The sequence below is a fragment of the Lissotriton helveticus genome, chromosome 2_2, assembly GCF_964261635.1.
Source record: "Lissotriton helveticus chromosome 2_2, aLisHel1.1, whole genome shotgun sequence".
NCBI classification, from domain to species: Eukaryota; Metazoa; Chordata; class Amphibia; order Caudata; family Salamandridae; genus Lissotriton; species Lissotriton helveticus.
The window spans coordinates 424399898-424421161 of record NC_136060.1 but is presented as its reverse complement, the minus strand read 5'-3'; the positions used below and the strand labels follow the sequence as shown (position 1 = coordinate 424421161).

The 21264-nt window shown below is 45.2% G+C and overlaps 1 protein-coding gene across 6 annotated transcripts in view; it reads left to right on the top strand.

The window, feature by feature from the left end:
• LOC144821867 (uncharacterized) overlaps window positions 1-21264 on the top strand; it is a 299860-nt gene that overhangs the window by 136811 nt on the left and 141785 nt on the right. For 3 of the 6 annotated variants that reach the window (XM_078679022.1, XM_078679023.1, XM_078679021.1), the window contains exon 3: window positions 18679-18731. In XM_078679022.1, coding sequence (XP_078535148.1) covers window positions 18679-18731 — 53 coding nt within the window. Of the gene's footprint in view, window positions 1-18678; window positions 18736-21264 lie in introns of all 6 variants that reach the window. The other 3 variants (XM_078679024.1, XM_078679026.1, XM_078679025.1) reach the window with 1 other exon arrangement.

Genomic DNA, 21264 nt, shown 5'->3' with positions numbered 1-21264 from the left:
AACTTCTCACCCCCGTTTTAGCTTGGCACAAGCAGATAGGCTTATCCCAAAGGCCATTTGTAAAGTATTTGTACCAACACTCACAGTAACACAGTGAAAACACCACAAATGGAAACCACACCAGTTTAGAAAAATAAAATATCTTTATCTAAACTAAACAAGGCCAAAATGACAAAAATCCAACATACACAGTTAAAGATATGACTTTAAAAAGGTTTCAAGCACTTGTGCCATAGAAACTATGGATGCGTCACTTTTACACAAAGTTCCTAAAGATGCGTAAAAATTTACAAGGCCGAACAGCCGCAGAGAAAGGAAGCATTGGAACACAGCGATTCATCAGTTTGTGAGTCCTTGGGGAGGCGAGGCGACAGTTTTGTTGCACACTGGAGAAGTTGCATTGAATCCGGACTGTAGGGGGAAGTGAGGCGTTCAAATCCAGGACGGTTCTGTTCTGCGTGAAAACTTGGTGCACAGGTACGATGCTTGACACACCGGACGTGATGCAATGTTTAGTGAGGTTTCACGCCGTCCAGCATAGGTGCTGGGGGCTGTGCGGCGGGACTTTGCGTCACCCGGCAGGACTCGGCAAGGCTTCCGGTCATCCACTGCCGGTTCTGAGAGACTTTGCACGGCTTTACGATGCTTCGCACCGGTTCTTGCAGAGATTAGCTGCAAAATCCACCTTTGAGGTCCTGTAACTGGAAGGAGGCACCTCAGGCAAGGGTAGGATTCACAGTTGGCAGAGTCGAGCAGCACCAGCAGATTTGCGGGAAGTCTTTTGTGTCCCTGAGACTTCAGAATAGGAGGCCACCACTCGTCAGGCCCTTGGAGATCTCCTTCAAGCAGGTACACAGCAAAGTCCTTCTCCTTTCTTTGGCAGCAACAGCAACTGCTAGTCAACCCCAGACACACAGCAAGGGCAGTACTACTCCTCATCCTCTCCAGCTCTTCTCATTGGTAAAGGTTCCGCTTGAATTCCAGGAATGATCTAAAGTCTGGGGTTTTGGGTCTGATACTTACAAACCAAAATGTCTTTGTTCTCTTAGTGCAAGGGGCTATGAGCCCAGTTCAAGCCAGTTTTGGGGGTACTCTGCAAGTGCACAACAACATTGATTTATCAGTGTGAGCCTTGGCTCCAGACACATCTCAGGGGGGCGGAGCCAGCATTGTGGAAGGCAGGCACAAACTTTTCAGGTACAGGTGCTACTCCTTCCTCCACTCCAAATGCAGATCAGGCCTATTCAGCATAGTGCTCCGCAGCCCCTGTCACTCCAAAGCCAGACAGTCAATCCACAAACAGGCAAAGGCACACAGGAAGGTTGAACAAGAAAATAACGATAACCAATGAGAGAGTGAGGAATTTGGAATGGGGCTATGTCCTCTTCCCCCAACTTACACAGTAAACAACGTGGACATATCCGTAGAGGGGTATGATCACTGTTAATGACCTATATAACTTTACACTGGAGCACTAACAACTGTTAGTTGTTTTTAAAGACCCCTCACCCACCTGGCTAGTTGGTGGCATGCTTCATCATTGGGGTCCCAGCTGGATTGCCAAATGCAATCCAGCTGTGTTTCAACACTTGATTTACAGCGGAGCAGGTTTTTTGAATGACGTGAAGTGCTATGTGAAATGTGATTAAATGTTAAAGCTTTCTCTAAGAACTACCCTAGTGAAAAGTTTTTAATGTGACAGTCTTAGGACATAGTTAAAAACATATGTGGGATAGAGTAGAGGTTAAAGATTGTGCCTCAATATCCCTTTAATGTGTCGGTCAACTAGTTTCAGCTTTCTACGGTATTTGTGAGGCTTTCTTCTAGACCAACATGTGCAGTGGCTAAAAAATGGAGCAGCCACTAAAAGCGAATATATCAGCCTTATCCTAAAGTGCGCTGTGAGTGTAGTGGGTTTGTGTTACTTACAGACCCTTCGATTTAAGTATTTGAGCTCAATCTAGTGTGGACCTACTGATCCTGCCAAGAAAGGGGGGGAGCTTTCTTTCCAACCGAAGGAGCTTGGTCAGGATCTCACCAGCAAGATCCTGATCAACCTCCTTAGGTTAGAAACAAGGGCAGCTATCCTTGAAGAAGGTTTGACTACAGGAAGCTCCCCCTTTCTTGGCAGGATCAGTAGGTCCGCACTAGATTGAGCTAAAATATTCAACTCGAAGGGTCCATAATCAGGCGTTGGATCACAGCTGGATTGCATTCGGCAATTCAGCTGGGACCCCAATGATGAAGCATGCCACAAACGATCCAGGTAGGTGAGGGGTCTTAAAAAAAAAACTAACAGTTGTTAGTGCTCCTGTGTAAAGCTGTATAAGTCATTAACAGTGATCATACCTCTCTAAGGATATGTCCACGTTGTTTACTGTGAACAAGAAAATAGCCAATTTCTAAAAAGTGGTATTTTCAAACACATAATTTAAAAACCATCTTTACTAAAAGATCCATTATTAAATCCTGAGTTCAGGGATACTAAATTCCCTTTTTCTATCTGATCCCTATGGGAAGATATGTGTGTAAAATGTTACAAAGCATTCCCCATTCTGTCCTATGGGGCAAGATAGCCTTTCAATAGTGAAAAAAACTAATTTGGCAGTATTTCACTGGACATCTTACACACACCAGTAAATATCCTACCTTTCACATACACTGCACCGTGCCCTGGGAGGTACATTGGGCCTACCTAGTGGTGTCCAATGTGTAAGAAAAGGGAAGGTTAGGGCCTGACAAGAGGGTGCACTTGCCAAGTCGACAGGGCAGTTAACAAACTGCGCGCTGGCACCGCGGTGGCAGGCCTGAGACATCTTTTCAGGGCTACTCATGTGGGTGGAACAATCAGTGCTGCAAGCTCACTAGTAGCATTTGATTTACCAGCCCTGGCAAACTCAGTGCACTTTATTAGGGACCTAACGGTAAATCAAATATGCAATCATGTATAACCAATCACAATAACAATTTACACAGAGAGTATATGCACTTTAGCACTGATAAGCAGTGGTATAGTGGCCAGAAGCCTATAGCCAACAACAGCAGGTCAGGAAAAAATTGCAGGAAGAAGCAAAAAGTTTGAGGATAACCCTGCAAAAAGGGCCATTTCCAACACACACCCCTTTCAGCCTGAAGCCAGGGTAGACCAATCAATACCACAATGGGCTTCCCTGCTTGGGGAAATAGAACATGGAACCTGGCCAACAACAGCAGGCGTCTATTCCTGTTCTATGCCTTCCTGAACCTAGTTGAATCCCTCTATCCATGGTCTTAGGGCCCACTAATCTGACCCCAGTGGAACCCGTCTCCTTACCTCTGGACCCCATCTGTGCAGAGCCTAAACTTACTTTGCTCACAGATTTGTCCCAACAGGCAGACAGTACCCACATGGCCAACACAGTGGTGTGGCCAGGCCATCCTCAGGGTGTGACTCCTGTCCCCCTCCCAGGAGCAACTCTATCCACCAGGACTGATGCCCACAGTGGCCACTAACAGCTGTCAGTGATGAGAGCCAGGCCTCATGCCCTTCAGGCCTCTGTATCCTCTGCAGCATCAGAGAGTGGGGGGCAGTAGCCCCAGGTGCCTGGCACCTTTTCTTCACTCTCCCTCCTGCCAAGTCAGGTATAGCATCCTGACACTGTCCCACCATCCAAGGGTCAGGACCCTGCGACTGGACAGGAGACTGCGGTAGGCTCTCCCAACCCAGGTCCCCTTCCCTGGGACTCTGCATCCTCCCACCTGGAGCGGTACCCCCAGAAAACAACTTGGTAAGGGCACTCTTAGCAGTCACCTCTTCCTCCAGGTCAGGGGTGATATCCTGAACCTGGTCTTTCAACACAGGGTCTGTATCCTTAGGCTCGACCTGTGCCTGGAAACCCAGGACTTATGGGGGAGTACACCCTCCCCCCAAGGGAAACACATTCCTCATGAGTTATACGAGAGTCTGCCTGGTGCAGGTCTCCAGCCTCCTGTCCACTTGACAGAGCATGAAGACCACCCAGTCCAGAAGTGGCCTCACCAGGGTCAGTCCTGGGATGCTCTGACCTCAGAGCTGGCAACCCCTGAACCACTGGTCCTTCCAATGGGGACAACGTCCCCCCTCATCCTTTCCTCTGGACTCATGCACCCTCCCCACTGGAGTGGTGCTGCCAGACACCAGAACTGGTGGAATTCTTGTTACAGGAGTCCTCCCTGGTCCACTTGACACTTTTGGATCCCCCTCAGGAAAAGGCCTCCCGGTACAGACTCAGCCCCCCTCCTGGTGTTCACTTGTGGAACCAACCAGGCCCTGGGACTGGGTTTCGGGCACCCTAGTACACAGCCCGCTCCTTCTCTTCTGAGACAGGATGTGGGACCCTCTACCCCTCCCACTACACTGGGACCTATCTGGCCTGCCACAAACCCCCCCTACTCACTTGGTTGGGAAAAACCTGAGCCAACCCCTTCAGGATCACTCCCAAAAGCTTCTTCAGACCCTCTGGAATCCACCATAAGGTCTGCCTTCAGTGCAAGCTTCCTGGAATCAAAGAACTCACACTCCACCTGGTGTTGGCATAGCTCTGGAAAACAGGGACGAAAAATATGCTCTCTAACAATTGAATCACACAGCCCCTCACAGTTGTTAACCAAGCTTCCCTTTGACCCACCATCCAGTGCCTCACACAAGTTCCCCACACCACTCTCCTGAGATTGGCAAGGCAGTGTCTGACTGTCTCTGCCATTCAACCCACACTTTTCTGGGTGGTATCCACACTCATACACCAGGACTCCTACCATGGGGAAACCCCTCTCCCAGTGCCTCTCATTTAGAGTCAGTAGAGTGTCCCACCACCAGGAATATGATCCCTATGTCAGTTACCTAATCCACCTCATGGACACTGCACACCACTGGAGCTACCTCACCTAAACCCCTTGGTGTATGTCAACCCTTTCCTTCAAGTCACATCTCTGGGCGTGTGTACTTCTCTCTCAGCACTAGACACTACATTTTTGTTGCCATCATCTAAGCTGGACTCCACCTCCAACACAGCCAAGCTTACTTCATGAGCTGCACACTTTATCTTTCCTCGGGCTAAGGCCCTCTTGGTCTCAGCCCTATTGAGTTCCTGGTCGGACTCTCTCAGCCTCCGCTGAACAGCCAGAAGCCACTCACATTTCTCTTTCTCCCTTACTGTCAGAGAAGTCCTCCTCCTCAGAATCATCTGGTAGTGTTGTTTCCCAACGTAGAACCTCATAGGTATGCAAGGGTGCGTCAATATCCCTCCTTGTGGACCCTCTCTCCACAGGCAGCCCCCTCTCTTTGCAATAAGCTTTAATCTCCTCCATTTTGTAGATGTACAGGTGACAAAAGTTGACTTCCACTTTGCCAAGACTTCACAGGAGCAATACTAACCAGAGTCTCAGTATCAAAAAATACTTCTAGGAGGACATCAGAAAACAGAAATAAATAGTATGTGGTTGCGTAGTGGTCTGCACTAAACTAATGATGTACACCAATCACTGTGGGTCAAGTACAAATATAAGTTCAAATCCTCACTTCAGACCAAAAATGTTAGAAATGGGGGTCTCTTGTTGGCAGTGGTAGGAACCTTTTTCCAAATAGAGACCCTTGCTTCTAGTCAGGGTAAGGGGATACACACTTTAGATAACCCCTGCTCACCCCTTTGGTAGCTTGGCACGAGCTGACAGCTTATCCCAAAGGCAATGTGTAAAGTATTTGTACCAAACTACAGTGAAAACACCACAAATGGATACCACACCAGCTTAGAAAAATAAAATATCTTTATCTAAACTAAACAAGATCAAAACAACAAAAATTCAACATACACAGTTAAAAATATGACTTTAAAAAGGTTTCAAGAACTTGTACCTTAGAAGCTATGGATGCGTGACTTTTACACAAAGTTCCTGAAGATGCGTCAAAATTCACAAGGTCAAACATCCGCAGAGTAAGGAAGCATTGGAAAACACAGCAATGCATCAGTTCATGAGTCCTTGGGGTGGCGAGGCGACAGTTCTGCTGCACATAGAAGTGATGCGTTAAATCCGGACTGTAGGGAGAAGTGAGACGTCGAAATCCAAGACGGTTCTGGTCTGCGGGTGATGCGTGGAAAACTTGGTGCACAGGTACGATGCGTGACACACCAGAGGTGATTCATTGCTTTGCGAGGCTTCGCACCGACTGGCGTCGGTGCTGGGGCTGCACGGCTTGACAACGTCGTCCGGCGAGACTCAGCGAGGCTTCGCATCATCCAGTGTCAGTTCCGGCTCTGCAATGCTTCACGCTGGTTCTTGTAGAGAATAGCTGCAAAGCCCACCTCTGAGGTCCTGTAACTGGAAGGAGGCACCTCAGGCAAGGGTAGGACTCACAGATGGCACAGTCCAGCAGCACCAGCAAATTTGCAGGAAGTCTTTTTTGTCCCTGAGACTTCAAAACAGGAGGCCAGAACACTTCACGTCCTTGGAGAGCTCCTTCAAGCAGGGGACACAGTACACAGAAAAGTTCTTCTCCTTTCCTTGGCAGAAACAGCAACTACAGGCCGACCCACATCACACAGCAAGGGTGGTACTTCTCCTCAGTCTCTCCAGCTATTCTCCTTGGCAAAGGTTCTTCTTGAATTCCAGGAATGATCTAAAGTCTGGGGTTTTGGGTCTGATACTTATACCCCAAAATGTATTTGTTCTCTTTGTGCAAGGGGTTCTGAGCCCAGTTCAAATCGGTTCTGGGGGCGCTCTGTAAGTGCACAACAACATCCATTGTCAGTATGAGCCTTGGCTCCAGACACACCACAGGGGGTCGGAGCCAGCATTGTGAAAGGCAGGCACAGCCCTATTCAGGTACAGGTGCTACTCCTCCCACCACTCCAAATGCAGATCAGGCCTAGTGCTGACTCATCCAGACTCCTGGACCATTTCACCTCCCCTGCCCTGTCACTCCAAAGCCAGACAGTCAATACATAAACAGGCAGAGGCACACAGGATGATTGAACAAGAAAATAGCTACTTTCTAAAAAGTGGTATTTTCAAACACAATTTAAAAACCATCTTTACTAAAAGATGTGCTATTAAATCCTGAGTTCAGGGATACTAAACTCTACATTTTTTCATTTTATCCCTATGGGAAGATAAGTTTGTAAAATGTTAAAAAGCATTCCCCATTCTGTCCTATGGGGCAAGATGGCCTTTTAATAGTGAAAAACGAAATTGCCAGTATTTCACTAACAGGGCATGTTACACACACAGTACATGTCCTACCTTTCACATACACTGCACCCTGCCCATGGGGGTACATTGGACTTACCAAAGGGGTGTCCTATGTGTAAGAAAAGGGAAGGTTAGGGCCTGGCAAGTGTGTGCTCATGCCAAGTCGACATTGCAGTTAAACTGCGTGCAGGCACCGCGTTTGCAGTCCTGAGACATCTTTTCAGGGATACTCATGTGGGTCGCACAACCAGTGCTGCAAGCCTACTGGGTAATCAAATACACCAATCATGGAAAACCAATCACAATAACAATTTACACAGAGAGCATATGCACTTTAGCACTGATTACCAGTGGTATAGTGCCCAGAGTCCTATAGCCAACAACAACAGGTCAGGAAAAAATAGCAGGAAGACGCAAAAAGTTTTGGGATAATCCTGCAGAAAGGGTAATTTCCAACAAGTGGTTACAAATCTTTCCACAATATTAGAGCGGAACAATAAGTCTGTTATGGAGTTGTGGTTGCCTGGCACTTCAGGACCAGCATTAGATTTCTTGAAAATAGGATGAACATGTCTCATCTTAAAAGACTCTAAGAGAGAGCACTGCTTAGGGAGAAATTTGTGATTTGTAACTGTAAAAAAGAGAGGACACCAAAGATAGTGGGATGTGGTCCGAAGTGAAATTTCATAATTTAGGGTCATATGTACAAAACGTTTGTGATTCAAGATTTAGTCGCAAACTGAATACAAGGTGCAAAGCCTTGAAAATTAAATGTATGAAACATTTCCAGGCCTAAATTTAGCACTGCGAATGTTTAAAGTATCAGTAATTTACCGACTTCAAATAGCAAATCGCAGATAAGAAATCTTTATTTGTGAAATCGCTATTCATATGTTCATCCATGTCGCAAATAGTTACAAAGATGCCAAATTGCACATGCAACCTACCACCACCTCCACCCAGGTGGTAATTATTTACAAGCTATATAAAGATCCCCAGAATGCATCTGATTTTTCCAAAATGGCATCTCTGTATGTCATGGCAAGAAGAATGAAGATTTTGACTAGTTTCCAGGGAAGACAGCAGAGGATCTCCAGACTGAAGGTCACACTTTTTCAACAAACAGAGGAAGAGAACTACACTAATTGTAGTCTAAACAGTGCTGTAGTCCTTGACCAAATTGCTGATGTAAAACCTCAGCTTGAGACACACACCTTGTGTAGTAAGTCCATTTGGGAGAGGATATGGGGCAGCACCCAGAGCTGCAGACTCAGGATCTGGGGATCCAGGTACGAGTTTCGGCGTCGGCTCAACATCCTGTGATTCTGGGAAAATCGCTTAATCTTCCTGCGCTTATTGACAGCTCCTGGTTACCCTCGCGGGTGATAAGTGGTGCTATATAAGTCAACAAATATATATATATATATATATATATATAGATATATATCTGTGTCTCTTTACTCGGTCGGGTGATTCTTAAACAAAGACGAGAATCGCGCTGCAGGTTAAAGAATCACCAGCACTCCAGGGAGCAATTTGCCCAGTTGTTTATTGGGTTTTCAGTACGTTAAGACGAGTTTCAGCTACCACCTGTCAATAATCGCGATTCGAAAAACAACAAGTATAAATACACAGATAGTTATTGACATCAACAAAGGACACCGGACGTCCTTCTGTCCGTCGGTGTCTGCCATCTTCAAGCATGCAAGTATTATTACATTGCAATAAATGAAACAACAGTGCCATACCATCTTGGTTCTCTCGCCCTGAATGGGTAAATCCCATCTATCAAAATGCCCTGCATGCAGCAATCTACATGTAACTTTGACATGTGTCAATATGTAATCCTAAAACCTCCATCTACTGCCACAGGTAATCTGCGGTGAATAAGGAACAGTCTACCACTCTATATGGGCTCTTATCACTAGGGCATAATGCTCATAACGGGTGCTAATCATCCTTATTTTATTATTACACCCTGTATGGGTTAATTTTAAATAGATATTGGCCCCTCACTTTCTATACTGCACAGTTGGTGTTCCAATCTGCTGATATTATTTCATATGATGCCACGCAAGATCCCCAATTTCATCAGTTTAATATTTTGTTCCAGAACAATGCTCCAGTTATCAATGTATCGCCATTTCCTCCCCCACTATTCAGACCCCTTGGTATCTTAGTTTGGGTATCGGTGATATATCTGGACTCTAATCTGTGAAGTCTATCACCTCCCCTTATGTTTGGGGGCACATGGTTGATGCAAAAGAATTTCAACAGATCCCTGTTGCTTTTATGATGCGTTTCAAAGTGTGTTGCCACCCGATACGTTGCATCCTTGTTGGCAATCGCTCATAGCTGTTCTAAAATGCGCACCTTTGTTTGATGTATGGTGCTGCCAATATGTCTCAGGCCACACAGGCTTACAAAACAGTACACTGCGTGGCTGGTATTGCAATTCGTGAACCTCTTGATTTTCTCGGGTGCCTCCAAACCTGGTACATCATAGGATAGGACATTATGGCAATTCCTACAAGCCTTGAAATTACAGCAGGGGAAGAAGCCTGTCACTCTTCCAAGGGCAGCTGGTCTGTTGTCAGTGTGGCAGTGACTTTGTTCAAAATGATCTCTGAGTCCGCATTCTCCTGAATGGCATTAGAGGTGATTTTGGCAAATCCTCACCTATCGTAGAGTCTGATTTCAAAATATGCCAGTTTCTTCTTAACACATTACTAATGTCATTAGCATCGCTTGAGTAGTCTGTGATCATTCTAAAGTTCTTCTGAGCTATCTCTCTCTTACCTCTACTCTTAGTGCGTGAGTTGTCTTTGACCAACTCCAGTCTAGATTTGGTATCTACCTTCTTTTTGGCTTGAATGAAAATATCCTTGTGGTATTCTCTCGTCATAAATCTCTGCATGCTTTCTTCTGCTGCTGTCTGGAAATCGCAATCCCTCGTGCAATTTCTCTTAATCCGTTCAAAGATGTTCGGCTTATTTCACCCGTGAATCTGCGATTCAGATCATTCTTTTTGCGTACTCTAAGATAATCCTTTGCTGATTTTTCAGGGGCCCTGTAAATGATGAAAAGGTCATCAATGTACCTGTTTCAACTGATGACATTACAGGTCCATTCATCATTGATATCTGCCCAGGCCCCCTGCTTCTCCCACCAGCCAACAAAAAGATTTGCGTAACTGGGGGCGAAGCAGGTGCCCATGGCTGTACCGCGTGTCTGACTAAACAGTTGCTCCTGAAACAAAAACATATTATTATTGAGACAAAAGTCAACAAATTTCTTCAGCATCTTATTGTGCTCAATAAAGTTCAACGATCGTCCCTTCAAAAAGTAGTTCACTGCCTCAAGACCTTTCATATGTTCGATGCTGGTATATAGACTTGAGATATCAAGTGTCATCATTACAAAGTTTGTATCCCAAGCAACATCTTCAATCCACCTTAAAAAGTATCTCGTATCCTGCACGTATGAAACCAGTTAAATCACGAGCTCGAACAAGAAATGATCTACGAATCTGGACATGTTCTCAGTTAAACTGCCAAGGGACGAAACTATAGGGTGACCTGCAGGGCTTATTTTGTTCTTATGTATCTTCGGGAGATGATAAAAGGTCGGAATGGATGCTTGCATTTGAGAAAGGTGTATTCTTCCTTTTCCAACATGCCTCTTCGATACCATTTGTTAAGGAATGTGTTGTATTCCCTTCTGCTGCTCTCATATTCCTTCCAATCTTTTTGTAACTCAGTGTCATTGAGTTGTTCCAGAGCTTCTCTTTGACATTACTAAGTCGCTAACAGCACTATATTCCTGCCCTTGTCGGAAGGCTTACACACAATCAGCCAATCTTCTTGTAAGATTTTTATTGCCTCCCTTTGTTTCTCAGTGATGTTGCTTTTGATTCTCCTCCTGTCATTTTTAGTTCGTAATTTTATGAGTTCCTTGGTGACTGCCTCTGTGAACACGTCAATTGCATCCATAGGCATCTGTGGGATGAATTTGGATGACGGTTTGAATGGACTCCCAGGACTCACTTGACTGATTCCCAGCTGTCCTGTTCTGTTGTTCTCCGTAGGAATCATTTCTCTGGGATTTTCTTCATTCTGTAGACCTTCCAAGACCGCTTTGTCTCCATATCGTTAACTGTCAAAATATCTATATCTGTGTCTACAGTATTGACTCGTGTCCCCCTGCGCCCTGGTCTTTGCAGTTTAAGGTACTTATAAAGTTTGATTTTCCTAGAGAATTTGAATAAGTCAATAAGTACTCTTGTCTGGGTATACTCAGATCTTTTGGAAGGACAGAATGTAAGCCCTAGTTGCAGCATTTTTCTTCCATTTGGTCCAGTACTCTTGGTGTTACATTTACAATCGTGAGATTTTCAGTTTTTAGCTCTTGTTCCCTTGTTTGCTCAGAGTCACCCGTGGTGAGGGGCTGTTGTTTCCTGCTCCAGCTGCCCCTCCTCGTCCTTCGTTTTCTTTTTGCTCTGGAAGCTTTCCCCTCCCTCCTCTGCCCCACGTTTGCCTGATCAAACGAAACTCCTCGTGAAAAGGAGTAGAAGTCTCTTTTTTTTGCGGCTCTTGGTCCACTTTCCTCACTGGACAACTCTGCGTCTGTCAAGTCGGATTCAGATGGTTCTCTTTGTTCAGTACTCTCATGGTTTTTATTGCTCAACAGTTGCCCGCGTGGGGCATCAAATCTCTTTGCAAATGTGAGGACACATCCCAGCTCGTAATCTCTCTGGTTAAATATTAAGGTACTGCGTTTTTTAATCATACAGGAATCAAGGTGACTCAGTACAGGCCACGTTAATGGAAAATGATGGATCAATCGAGCCGCCTCACTTTTTATTACTGAATAATGGTATAAAAAGAGAGTACAAATTGGCGTGAAATACTGCCAAAATACCGTCTGAATTTTATACTTCGCGGTATGCACTGCCCATGAAATGTCATGTTTATTGAATCCAATGTATAACAGGGAGAATGCGTTGAAATAACTTTATTGCTGCTAATACATAAAAGTTTGTGTTTTATAAAGAGCATGCAAGAAATATTGAAGCGGGTCCCCCATTGAAAGATGGCGCCTCCGTTTACAGATACGTTGCAATTGTTTTTTGAACTTTGTTTATGTCTACACTTGTATGTGAAAACTTTATTTATGCACGTTTGTGTTCCACGAAAAGTATCGTGTGACCAAGACACCGCCGGGTGTCGAAACGCGTAGCGGTAATCTGGAATAAACTGGTGATTGCTTTACCTCCTCTGAGTGAGCATTGATATTCTTTTGCGTCCAATTGAAATTTTCACCGGCGTTGGGGCTCTGCCGGTTGTTTGCGCCACCTGACATTGGGAGCGATTCAGAAAGGACCCTGCTCTGTTAAAAAAAAATAAAAAATATATATATGTATATATATATATATATATAATATACAGGGTACTTTGCAATATGTAGGTTTAGCACTTTATCCCCATTCCCCTCATTCCCTTATGCACTTTAATATACTCCACTTGACGCAGGCTTGGAACCAGTCAAATTTGTATATATTTGCACGTATGGATCAGCCTAGGATCCTCCAGTCACTCTAAATATATCATGTGTGAAATTTACGTTTTTTTATTAATGGATTTATCCCGGAAATGAGTATATGGAATTCTTACAAATAATATGTGTGGGTCTATATTGCACAATTACTGTATAGTGTTGTATTTAGCTGCATGTTGCCCTGAAGAATGAGGTTTAGTTGATATACACACTATTTGTGAATTTAAAAATCCCGTATTTTGCACTATACTCCTACAGATAGGAGTAGTATGTCTTTCATTTCTGTGACCTTCTGACATCATGTGACTGGGCGGGCTGATTGGGTGTGCACTGCATTATAAAATCAAAAAATTCAAACTGGCTGACTTGCATGTGAACAAGGGCTTTTCGAGCCCGAAACGCGTAGTGCCCTCTTGCCTACCGACAATTTTGCAATAAAGAAAGAACCTGTGAAGCGCATTTGGTGGTCCGTCTCCTCTGTTACCTCGCCGATCTGACTCCTGCCTGATTCGGAAGTGGTGTTGTTTGGAGTTTTCGCATATATATATATATATATATTTTAGCAGCCATTAAGTGAATAAAACTTATTTGGAATTCGAAATTTCACGGAGTCAGTGCCATTCTTATATTGTGAAGTTTGGAGTGTTCCTGATATATATATATATATATATATATATATATATATATATATATATATATATATATATATATATATATATATATATATATATATATATATATATATATATATATATATATAAATATATATATACATATTGTGAGAAGTTGGCCTGGTAGGGGATGTTTCCAATTCTGGAACCACCTACTACCTGACCAAACAATCCCTTATGGTGTCTGGTTGTAAGTCAACCTTATTAGACAAGCTATCCTAGGGGTAGCATGGACTAAGCAGCCTAAAGGCTTAACTTAAGAGGTCGTGTTAAGCGAGCTGTTTTACCACATACAATCCTGTAATACCAAATGAAAGGACACCACACAAGTATATATTATAAAAATAGATGTGTTTAATACTAAAAACAATCCCCAGTATTCTTTATGAATAAAGGGGCACAAGCGTTAAATCAAAAGCACTGTTTAAACATACAAGTTGCACAATTATGGATGAGGGCGGGGGGCCACTCAAACCATATACTAAACAAGTGGTATAAGAGAGGCCACTCGAACAGTGGTTAGGCCTAGGGCCTAGGGAATCGCTGGGAGCAGTCAGGACAAGCAATGCTGAAGTCGGGAATGGCCCTCGGGATTCGGGAGATGTGCGGAAAGCGCACGCATGCACCAATGTTAACCAATGGTGCGTAAAAGTCAAATAGTTAAAGTTTAAGGACACTTCCGCTGAACCTAGAGGAACAAAACTTAACACACAGACCCTAGAGGTGTGCACCAGTGTGGGAACACCGGCGGAGCAAAGTTACCTCACCCACAGGAAGTGGGTGCACAGGGTCGAAGTGGTGTCGGGTTTTGACACGCAGGCTCTTGGTGCTTGGAGCTGAAAGGGCTGCAGGCAGGGTGAAGACGAAGTGTCCGGTGGAGTCCAAGGGTGGACTCAAGTTGTAGAGTACCTGAAAGCAGAGGGGACAGAGTCTGGGTCACTCAGCAGAGACCAGGGTGGAACCAGGACGGAACCAGGCAATGTCGGGCGCAATCAGGTGGTCGTCGAGGAGCTTCTCTCCGCTGTCACGTGGGCTCTGGGGCATCTGCGACGTCCAGGAGCAGGTCACGATCTGTCCCACGCAGGCTCTCACCGTCGGTGCAGTCGGCTTCAGGTTTGGAGCAAACAAGCCTTGGTAAGAGCAATCCACGCAGGATCGGAAGATTGCTTCTCACTCGGACCAGGAAGGTCAGAGTCGGGGCTCCTTTTCAGGGGAGCTGGTGTGGATCTGGAGCAACCAGATTCACGAGTCTTCTTTGGTAGTTCGTCGGCACAGGGACCACAAGCCAGCTGGCAAGTGACCGGGCCAACGCGTTGAGCCAAATCGTGCCAAAGGGCCCCACGCAGCACTCGTCGAGTGTGGAGGGCTGAACTTCGGCTCAGGAGTAGCTCAGGGTGGGGGCTTCTCAAACCCCGGTGTGCAGCTTCGAGGGTCACTCGTGGGCTGCACGGTCAGCGTCTCGTGGTCACTTCAAGATGGCGTGCCCCACGCTTCCGGTCGCCTCCACGGGTCTCAGCTTTGCAGGGACTGTGGATCGGGCTGTTAGAAGCTGGGCAGGCTTGATCTCGTCGATCTCAGTCGCTCGAGTTCCGGCGGGAACTGCAACTAAGTAGACGTCGAGGGCTGGATGGTGCCTGCTGCTGCAGGGTGGTCACTCCTTGACCACAAGGGAGATTCTTCGGGCTTCCACGTTGTGATGGAGGGCGAAGGGTCCAGAATATCGTTTCAAATGTTTCTTCCAGGAAATCTGATGTGCATTGGCACTGCTCCCACTCTTATTCGAATCTGGTGGGCGTGATTACCTGCTAGGTCCCCTCCTATGGGTGGGACCCAGGAAGTGGGTGGATACACCCCCTTCCTTTGATCCAGGCCGCCCTGGCACGAGGGCTGGAGTGCCCCAGAACCGGTTTGGCCGGATTATGCAAGGGGCAGCCTTGTGCGCCCCAGGCAGTGTCTGGTTTCTTTCAAACCTCCCTGCTACAATACACTATCTCCTGTCTGGAGGGCGGTGACACCCTCCTGTGACAGGAAACCCTTTGTCCAGGACCCCCTTGACTGGGTTTCGGTCAGCTCCAGGGGTCCAGACATTTGTCTGTGGCAGAGGCATCCATTTTGTGGATCTTAAGGCCTTTGGAGAAATCAACCGCATTAAAGTGAAGTAACATGTCTTACCCCTCTAGAGGGGTGGAATGCCATCCCCGTCGCCAGAACTGGCGAGGGGATGGTATTCCAAAGCGTATGACACCTTACACGACATGTTTTGATAAAGCCAAACCAGAGTTGCTAAATAACCGCGAGGATTATAAGGCACTTAATAGTATATGGTATGGCATTATCCTGAAACAGCTTAGGGATTTGTTCCCGACGGCTGCAGACAGGCTCAGCTCATGCTAGAGCTCCATCTCACATAAAAACCATGCACCCAGCCTCCAGGATTGGTGAGGCCTGTCTATAGGAGTGGCTCACAGGTTTACATGTGTCCAGATATAGGTTTAGACATAGGTATACTATATCTAAGCAAGGGGTGTGTACACCACCTTACCCCAGCTGAGTGATCAGCCAGTTGTGTCAATTTAAGAACCAGCCAGGGGTGGCAAAAGATATGCTGCAGCCCCTGGTAGGCCTTAGTGGCTCCTGTGCCCTGTGCACCTATAGTGCATTCTACAGGGGCTGACAAGGAGTCCATTTCCAATTGGTATGTGCCTATAGCACATGTGTCCATTTTACAGAGAGAGCAGATGGCCTGGGGCCCTGATTAGCAGGGAACCAGGTCAACTAAGTCAAAAAACCAGCTAAACACAGGCAAAAAATCTGGGGTAACCATAGTCAGGTAGCCACCTTCCTACACATATATATATATATACGGGTATATATACACACACAATAGACATGTAGTTTACATTTATTAGAGTCAGGCAGCTATAGAGGTGTGATTGCAGCAGCTGGTGGTGTATCTCCGAGTTTACTTTCACATTTTTTCGATGCATTCTTTGATGCCTTGTTAATGCAACTCAATACCTATGTATATTTTCCTAGGAATGAACAGGAACTGCATAAAACCAAGCTCCAATTTTACCTTTCCCAATGTAATAGTATGTGCAGATGGTACACGTGTCAATCTGTCCACTCTCCACCACAGAGTATCTATTTTGCAACAGGAAAAATAGTCATCCTATGAATATAGAAGTGGTGCGTGGTGAAAAACATTTGATTGCAGACATAGTAGCATGTTTCCCAGGGAGCCCCCATTATTTATTCACATTTAGACACAGTGGCATTCATGCAAGTCTACAAAGTGGAGAGTTTCCAGATACATATTGCTATACCTGAACCCTTTAGGTAGCGTTTTCCCCAAGTATTTGTGTTCTCATCCTTGGTTTTGATAATTCTCTTGTTAGGGCTTGGGACACTTTCCCACAGTAATTGTGGTGCGAAAGTGTACACACCCTTCCTATGCACATTAGGAAGTGGTGCTTACCTGATGTTGCTACACATGTCTTGCCTGCCATTGCAGGCTGGTGCTCTTAAATACGTGTTCAGCCTACCATTGCATGCTGATACGCACAGTTGCAGGTTCACTCATGCTGGCATGTTTGAGTCACTAGCCAGCCTGAGAGGACCTCTCATTTCCTGCCGAGTACCCCAAGGATACATCTTAAGGGGCGAAGCGGGTAGTAGATGAAAGGCTCGGCAGACATACCTGTGTGTCCCCTACCCGGGTAGTGAGGAATACACATGCGTGTTTTCAATATCTATGAGGTTTGCTCTTCCCACACTTCAGGCTGCAATAGTGGATTGCAGTGGAGCAGCCTAACTGATGTTTTCTATCATTGGATTCTAAGTAACAACTCCTTGCTAATGGTAAAGGTGGCTTTTTCATAATTCGTGTAGAAATGCCAGTACTAGAAAGTGGGAATTTCTGTGCTCTAAACACTTTCTGGGCCTTGGTGCTTGGCTCCAGCCCACACTGGAGATTAGGGTGGCACATCTGGGCATTCCCCAATGACAGCTATAAACACTGGGCATGCAACTGAAACAACAGACCTCTGCCATTTGCAGGCTAGCTGGAGAGATTGGAGGAAGATGTTTTGACACTTGGCCTCTGGTGCCAGACCATGTCCCAGCTAAAGATTAAGATCTGCATCCCACAGCTTAATGGCAGACAGGACTGAAATTTAGGGGAGACATCTGTGGCTTAAATGGTGACCCTTTGATCCACCCCAACTACAAAGGCACATTGATGCATAACTACTGGTGCCATACTTCAGCACAGGGTGAGATATGCTTGTGGGGACATGGGGCAGGAGAACCTGCAACTATGTGGTGTACATTCCCAGATGACTTTGTTGTGCACAAGGAGGATTACTGCCATTGAAAGGGACTGCATGCACTGCCTGCATATGGACTGGCCTGGGCTGTGTGTGGGACCCTGAAGTATGTTCTACAAGAGCTTATTGTGCTTGCCCCTGTTCTTTTGGAGGACTCAGGGACATCAAACATCTTCTAGGAGAGACTCACACTGTCTACCTGTGACATTTGAAGCGCAGTGCCCTCTCAAGTACCCACAATGTCTGCTGCATTCCAACTGGTAGCGTGACGTGGACGCAGAACTAATAATTGTCGATGGAGACTGGATTGCCTTGTGCGGAGCTGTCAAGCTTGCCTCTTGAAAAACTTGTACAGGAGCAGGTTGACACCAGAACCCAATGCCCCACTCCGACTAACTTGCACAACAAGAAAACTCGAAGGGGGGAATGGCAGGGGAATTGGGCCAGAGAAGAGACAGCCAAGCTTCACCAGATCTTCTTCCGTCTTCTAACAGGCTCTGAATTTTCTTTATCTTCGGAGCGCTGCACTGGGTGAGATACTGCAACAAACAGGTGGCATTTAATTTCATGCCTTTACTATATCCTTTTAGTATTTACATTTACTTAAATTACAGACTTATCATTTTCTTGACTCTTGCCTCTCTTCTGTTCTTTCTTTTGTTTTGATTTATATTTCTAACTTCTCTAAGTAGGTTTTTACTTGCTCCTTTTCTCTTGTCTTCTGAGTGCAGTACTTAGTGGGGTTCTGCAATAAACATGTAATTCTTACTTTCACACTTCTGCTAGAATATGCTTTTAATAATTTGCCTTTATTTTAATAGGTACTTAACTCCTCCTTGTCTCTTATTCACCTTGTAGATAATCTGAATCTACCTGATAGGAATATCACTAATTATGTATTCTTTATTGCTTCCTTTCAGGCTAAAGATTCCAAGAGAACAGGCTACTACGGTGGTTAACTTCTCTCAAAAATGTAGGTAAGTAAAAATAACTCTCTCTATAGTGTATGACCAGCTTTCAAATGCTTTTACTCTTGCGGACTCCAAATAACTCAGGACTACACAATTTGACTTCCCAGGACAACTTGACTCTTAAGTGTATAGGAGCTAGAAGTCTTCAAATAATCATATACTGCTGCACAACTCAAAACCGAAACTAAACAATAACGTAAGCCTCTAAGCGCAGGCACTTGGTTTAGACAATATACAAGTAGCAATGCATGCGTGCAACAGGCAAGACAATTTTCCGCTTTGCGCATGCCCAGACACACGTTTACTCACAGTGTCCTCAAGAAAACTTCCAGGAACTCTAGTCACTGCGCAGCCGCAACCCAGAGACAGAAATACATGTGCAGCCTCACATGAGTCTCGTATGAAACAACCTTACTTCGGTACTGCTGAGGGCACCGACACTTCAGGTATGAGTTAATTCTGTGGCGGGACAAAACTAAATGTCGAATAATAACTCAACGCTCTACACTGACTAACTTTCACGCCGAAACTAGAATATGGGTCCTCCGGAATCTCAGGTGTAGTGCAAGATTCCAGAGGAGATTCACCTGGACATTCTAACTGTTCTTCCTCTAGTGAAACACTAGTCTGCTGCAGAGAGTCTTGATTTTCCGGCAGCCATCTTGGAATTCCACCTGTACCTCCCTGATTTGATAGGCGCCTTTTTCTTAGTGTAAATGTTTTTTTTTAGTGTAAGGACATTGGCAGAACCTTTAGCTGGGTTAAGACGCTGATGAGTTCTGACAGGAGCCCCGACCTCTGGCCCGCATCTTAGTCATGACTCTGATCAAAGTGTACCTGACGGGGTTCTCCTTCCGAGAGGCCCGCACTTCATTATCCATTCATCTATTGTTCCTTTACTTGGCCCTCAGTGTTATGTTATGTCAATTTAACTTATAGTGCACATGAACACCTCTGGGAGGGGTATCTCAGCACCGCAGTGACCTCAAGCGAAGAAGACAGCACTTGTTTAGAAACAGCTCAGTCTTAAGAAGCTTTATAAATTTCAGGTGATCTGTGCACTTCCATATGTAGATGGGTAGTTTGTTCCAGTAATAGGGAGCCAAGTAGAAGAAAGAGCTACCCCCAGAGCGTGTTTTCCTGATTCGGGGAATAGTAGTGAATTATTTGACTGTGGATCTTAAAAGTCTGCCCAGCTGGTAAGGAATAAGCTTCTTGGCCAGGTAGCTAGGTCCTCTGCAGTTCAGTGATTTATGCGCTGTGCAGCAGATCTTGATTTTTTTTATTTTGTGAATAGGAAGCAAAAGGAGCGAGCGTAAAAGGGGAGTAGAGGCTGGAAGGCAGATTTTGGATCAGGCGGCCCACTGTATTTCGGACCACTTGAAGTTTGGAAAGTAAAGACTAGTTTGTGGTGGCTAGAAGGGCGTTGCAGTAGACAAGGCGGCTAGTCACCAGCACCGTGCTGATGGTTTTGTGCACCGAGAGTGGAAGAAGAGGAAAGAATCTGTGCAACAGACTCATCATATGAAACCACGTGCCAGTGGTAGCAACTACCTGACCTTTCACAGTTAGTGTCTGATCTAGGCGAAAGCCCAGATTATTTACTGTAGCTTTGGGGGTAGGTGCTGCGCCTAATTCTGTCAGCCACCAGTCCAGGGACCAGAGCAGTTGATCTCTGTTTTTCTGGCATTCAACTGGAGAAAGTTCTCTGTCATCCAAGCAGAGATAGCTTTCATCCCATCTGCAAAACATGCTTTCATATTGTGCAGGTCTTTATCAAAAGAGAGGACACAAAGGTGTTTGAGCATAAGAATATTAAACAATATTTAAATATCTTCTCAAATTGTAACTCACGGAATGTGGTATACTGTATTGGGTGTCCGTATAATATGCCATACATTGGACAAACATCACAACCCATCAAGACATGTATTTGCCAACGATGAAGCTGGAAAAGATGTATGGTCCTGAATGCCCCTGTGGTCACACATTACAAAGAAAAAAACAGACAGCAGAAGATCTAAAATTGCAGGTCACTGAAAAGGTCTCCCTCCAAGAAAGAGGAGGAGACATGGGGCAGATTCTACAAGGGATGGAATGTAAATGGATAGAACGGGTTAACAGAATCACCCAGGATCTAGACACCTCAGAAAAGTGGTATGGCTTTGTTTCAACACTATTGAACTAACATTGCAAATTATGAACTTTACAAAAAAAATGATGCCCTGGCTGTGACTCCTGGCATCGAGATTTGTAAATATGAAAAAGTGTTGTATGTATAACAACTGTGTCGCTCATACACACTATCATCTTTATATGATTTGCAAATGTAAATATGTCTCTTCCTTCCATGAAAAGAATACCATCCGTTGATAGGTTGGGCAAATTGAGAAACCCTACACTGAAATTACCTTTCTTTCTCCATGTGTACAGCCATTTTTTGATAACCTATCCTAGAGCTTATAAACTGTTCCTTTCCTCATGTTTTTAACATCTCTCCATTAGAAGCACGGACATACCTTCCTTTCTTCACCC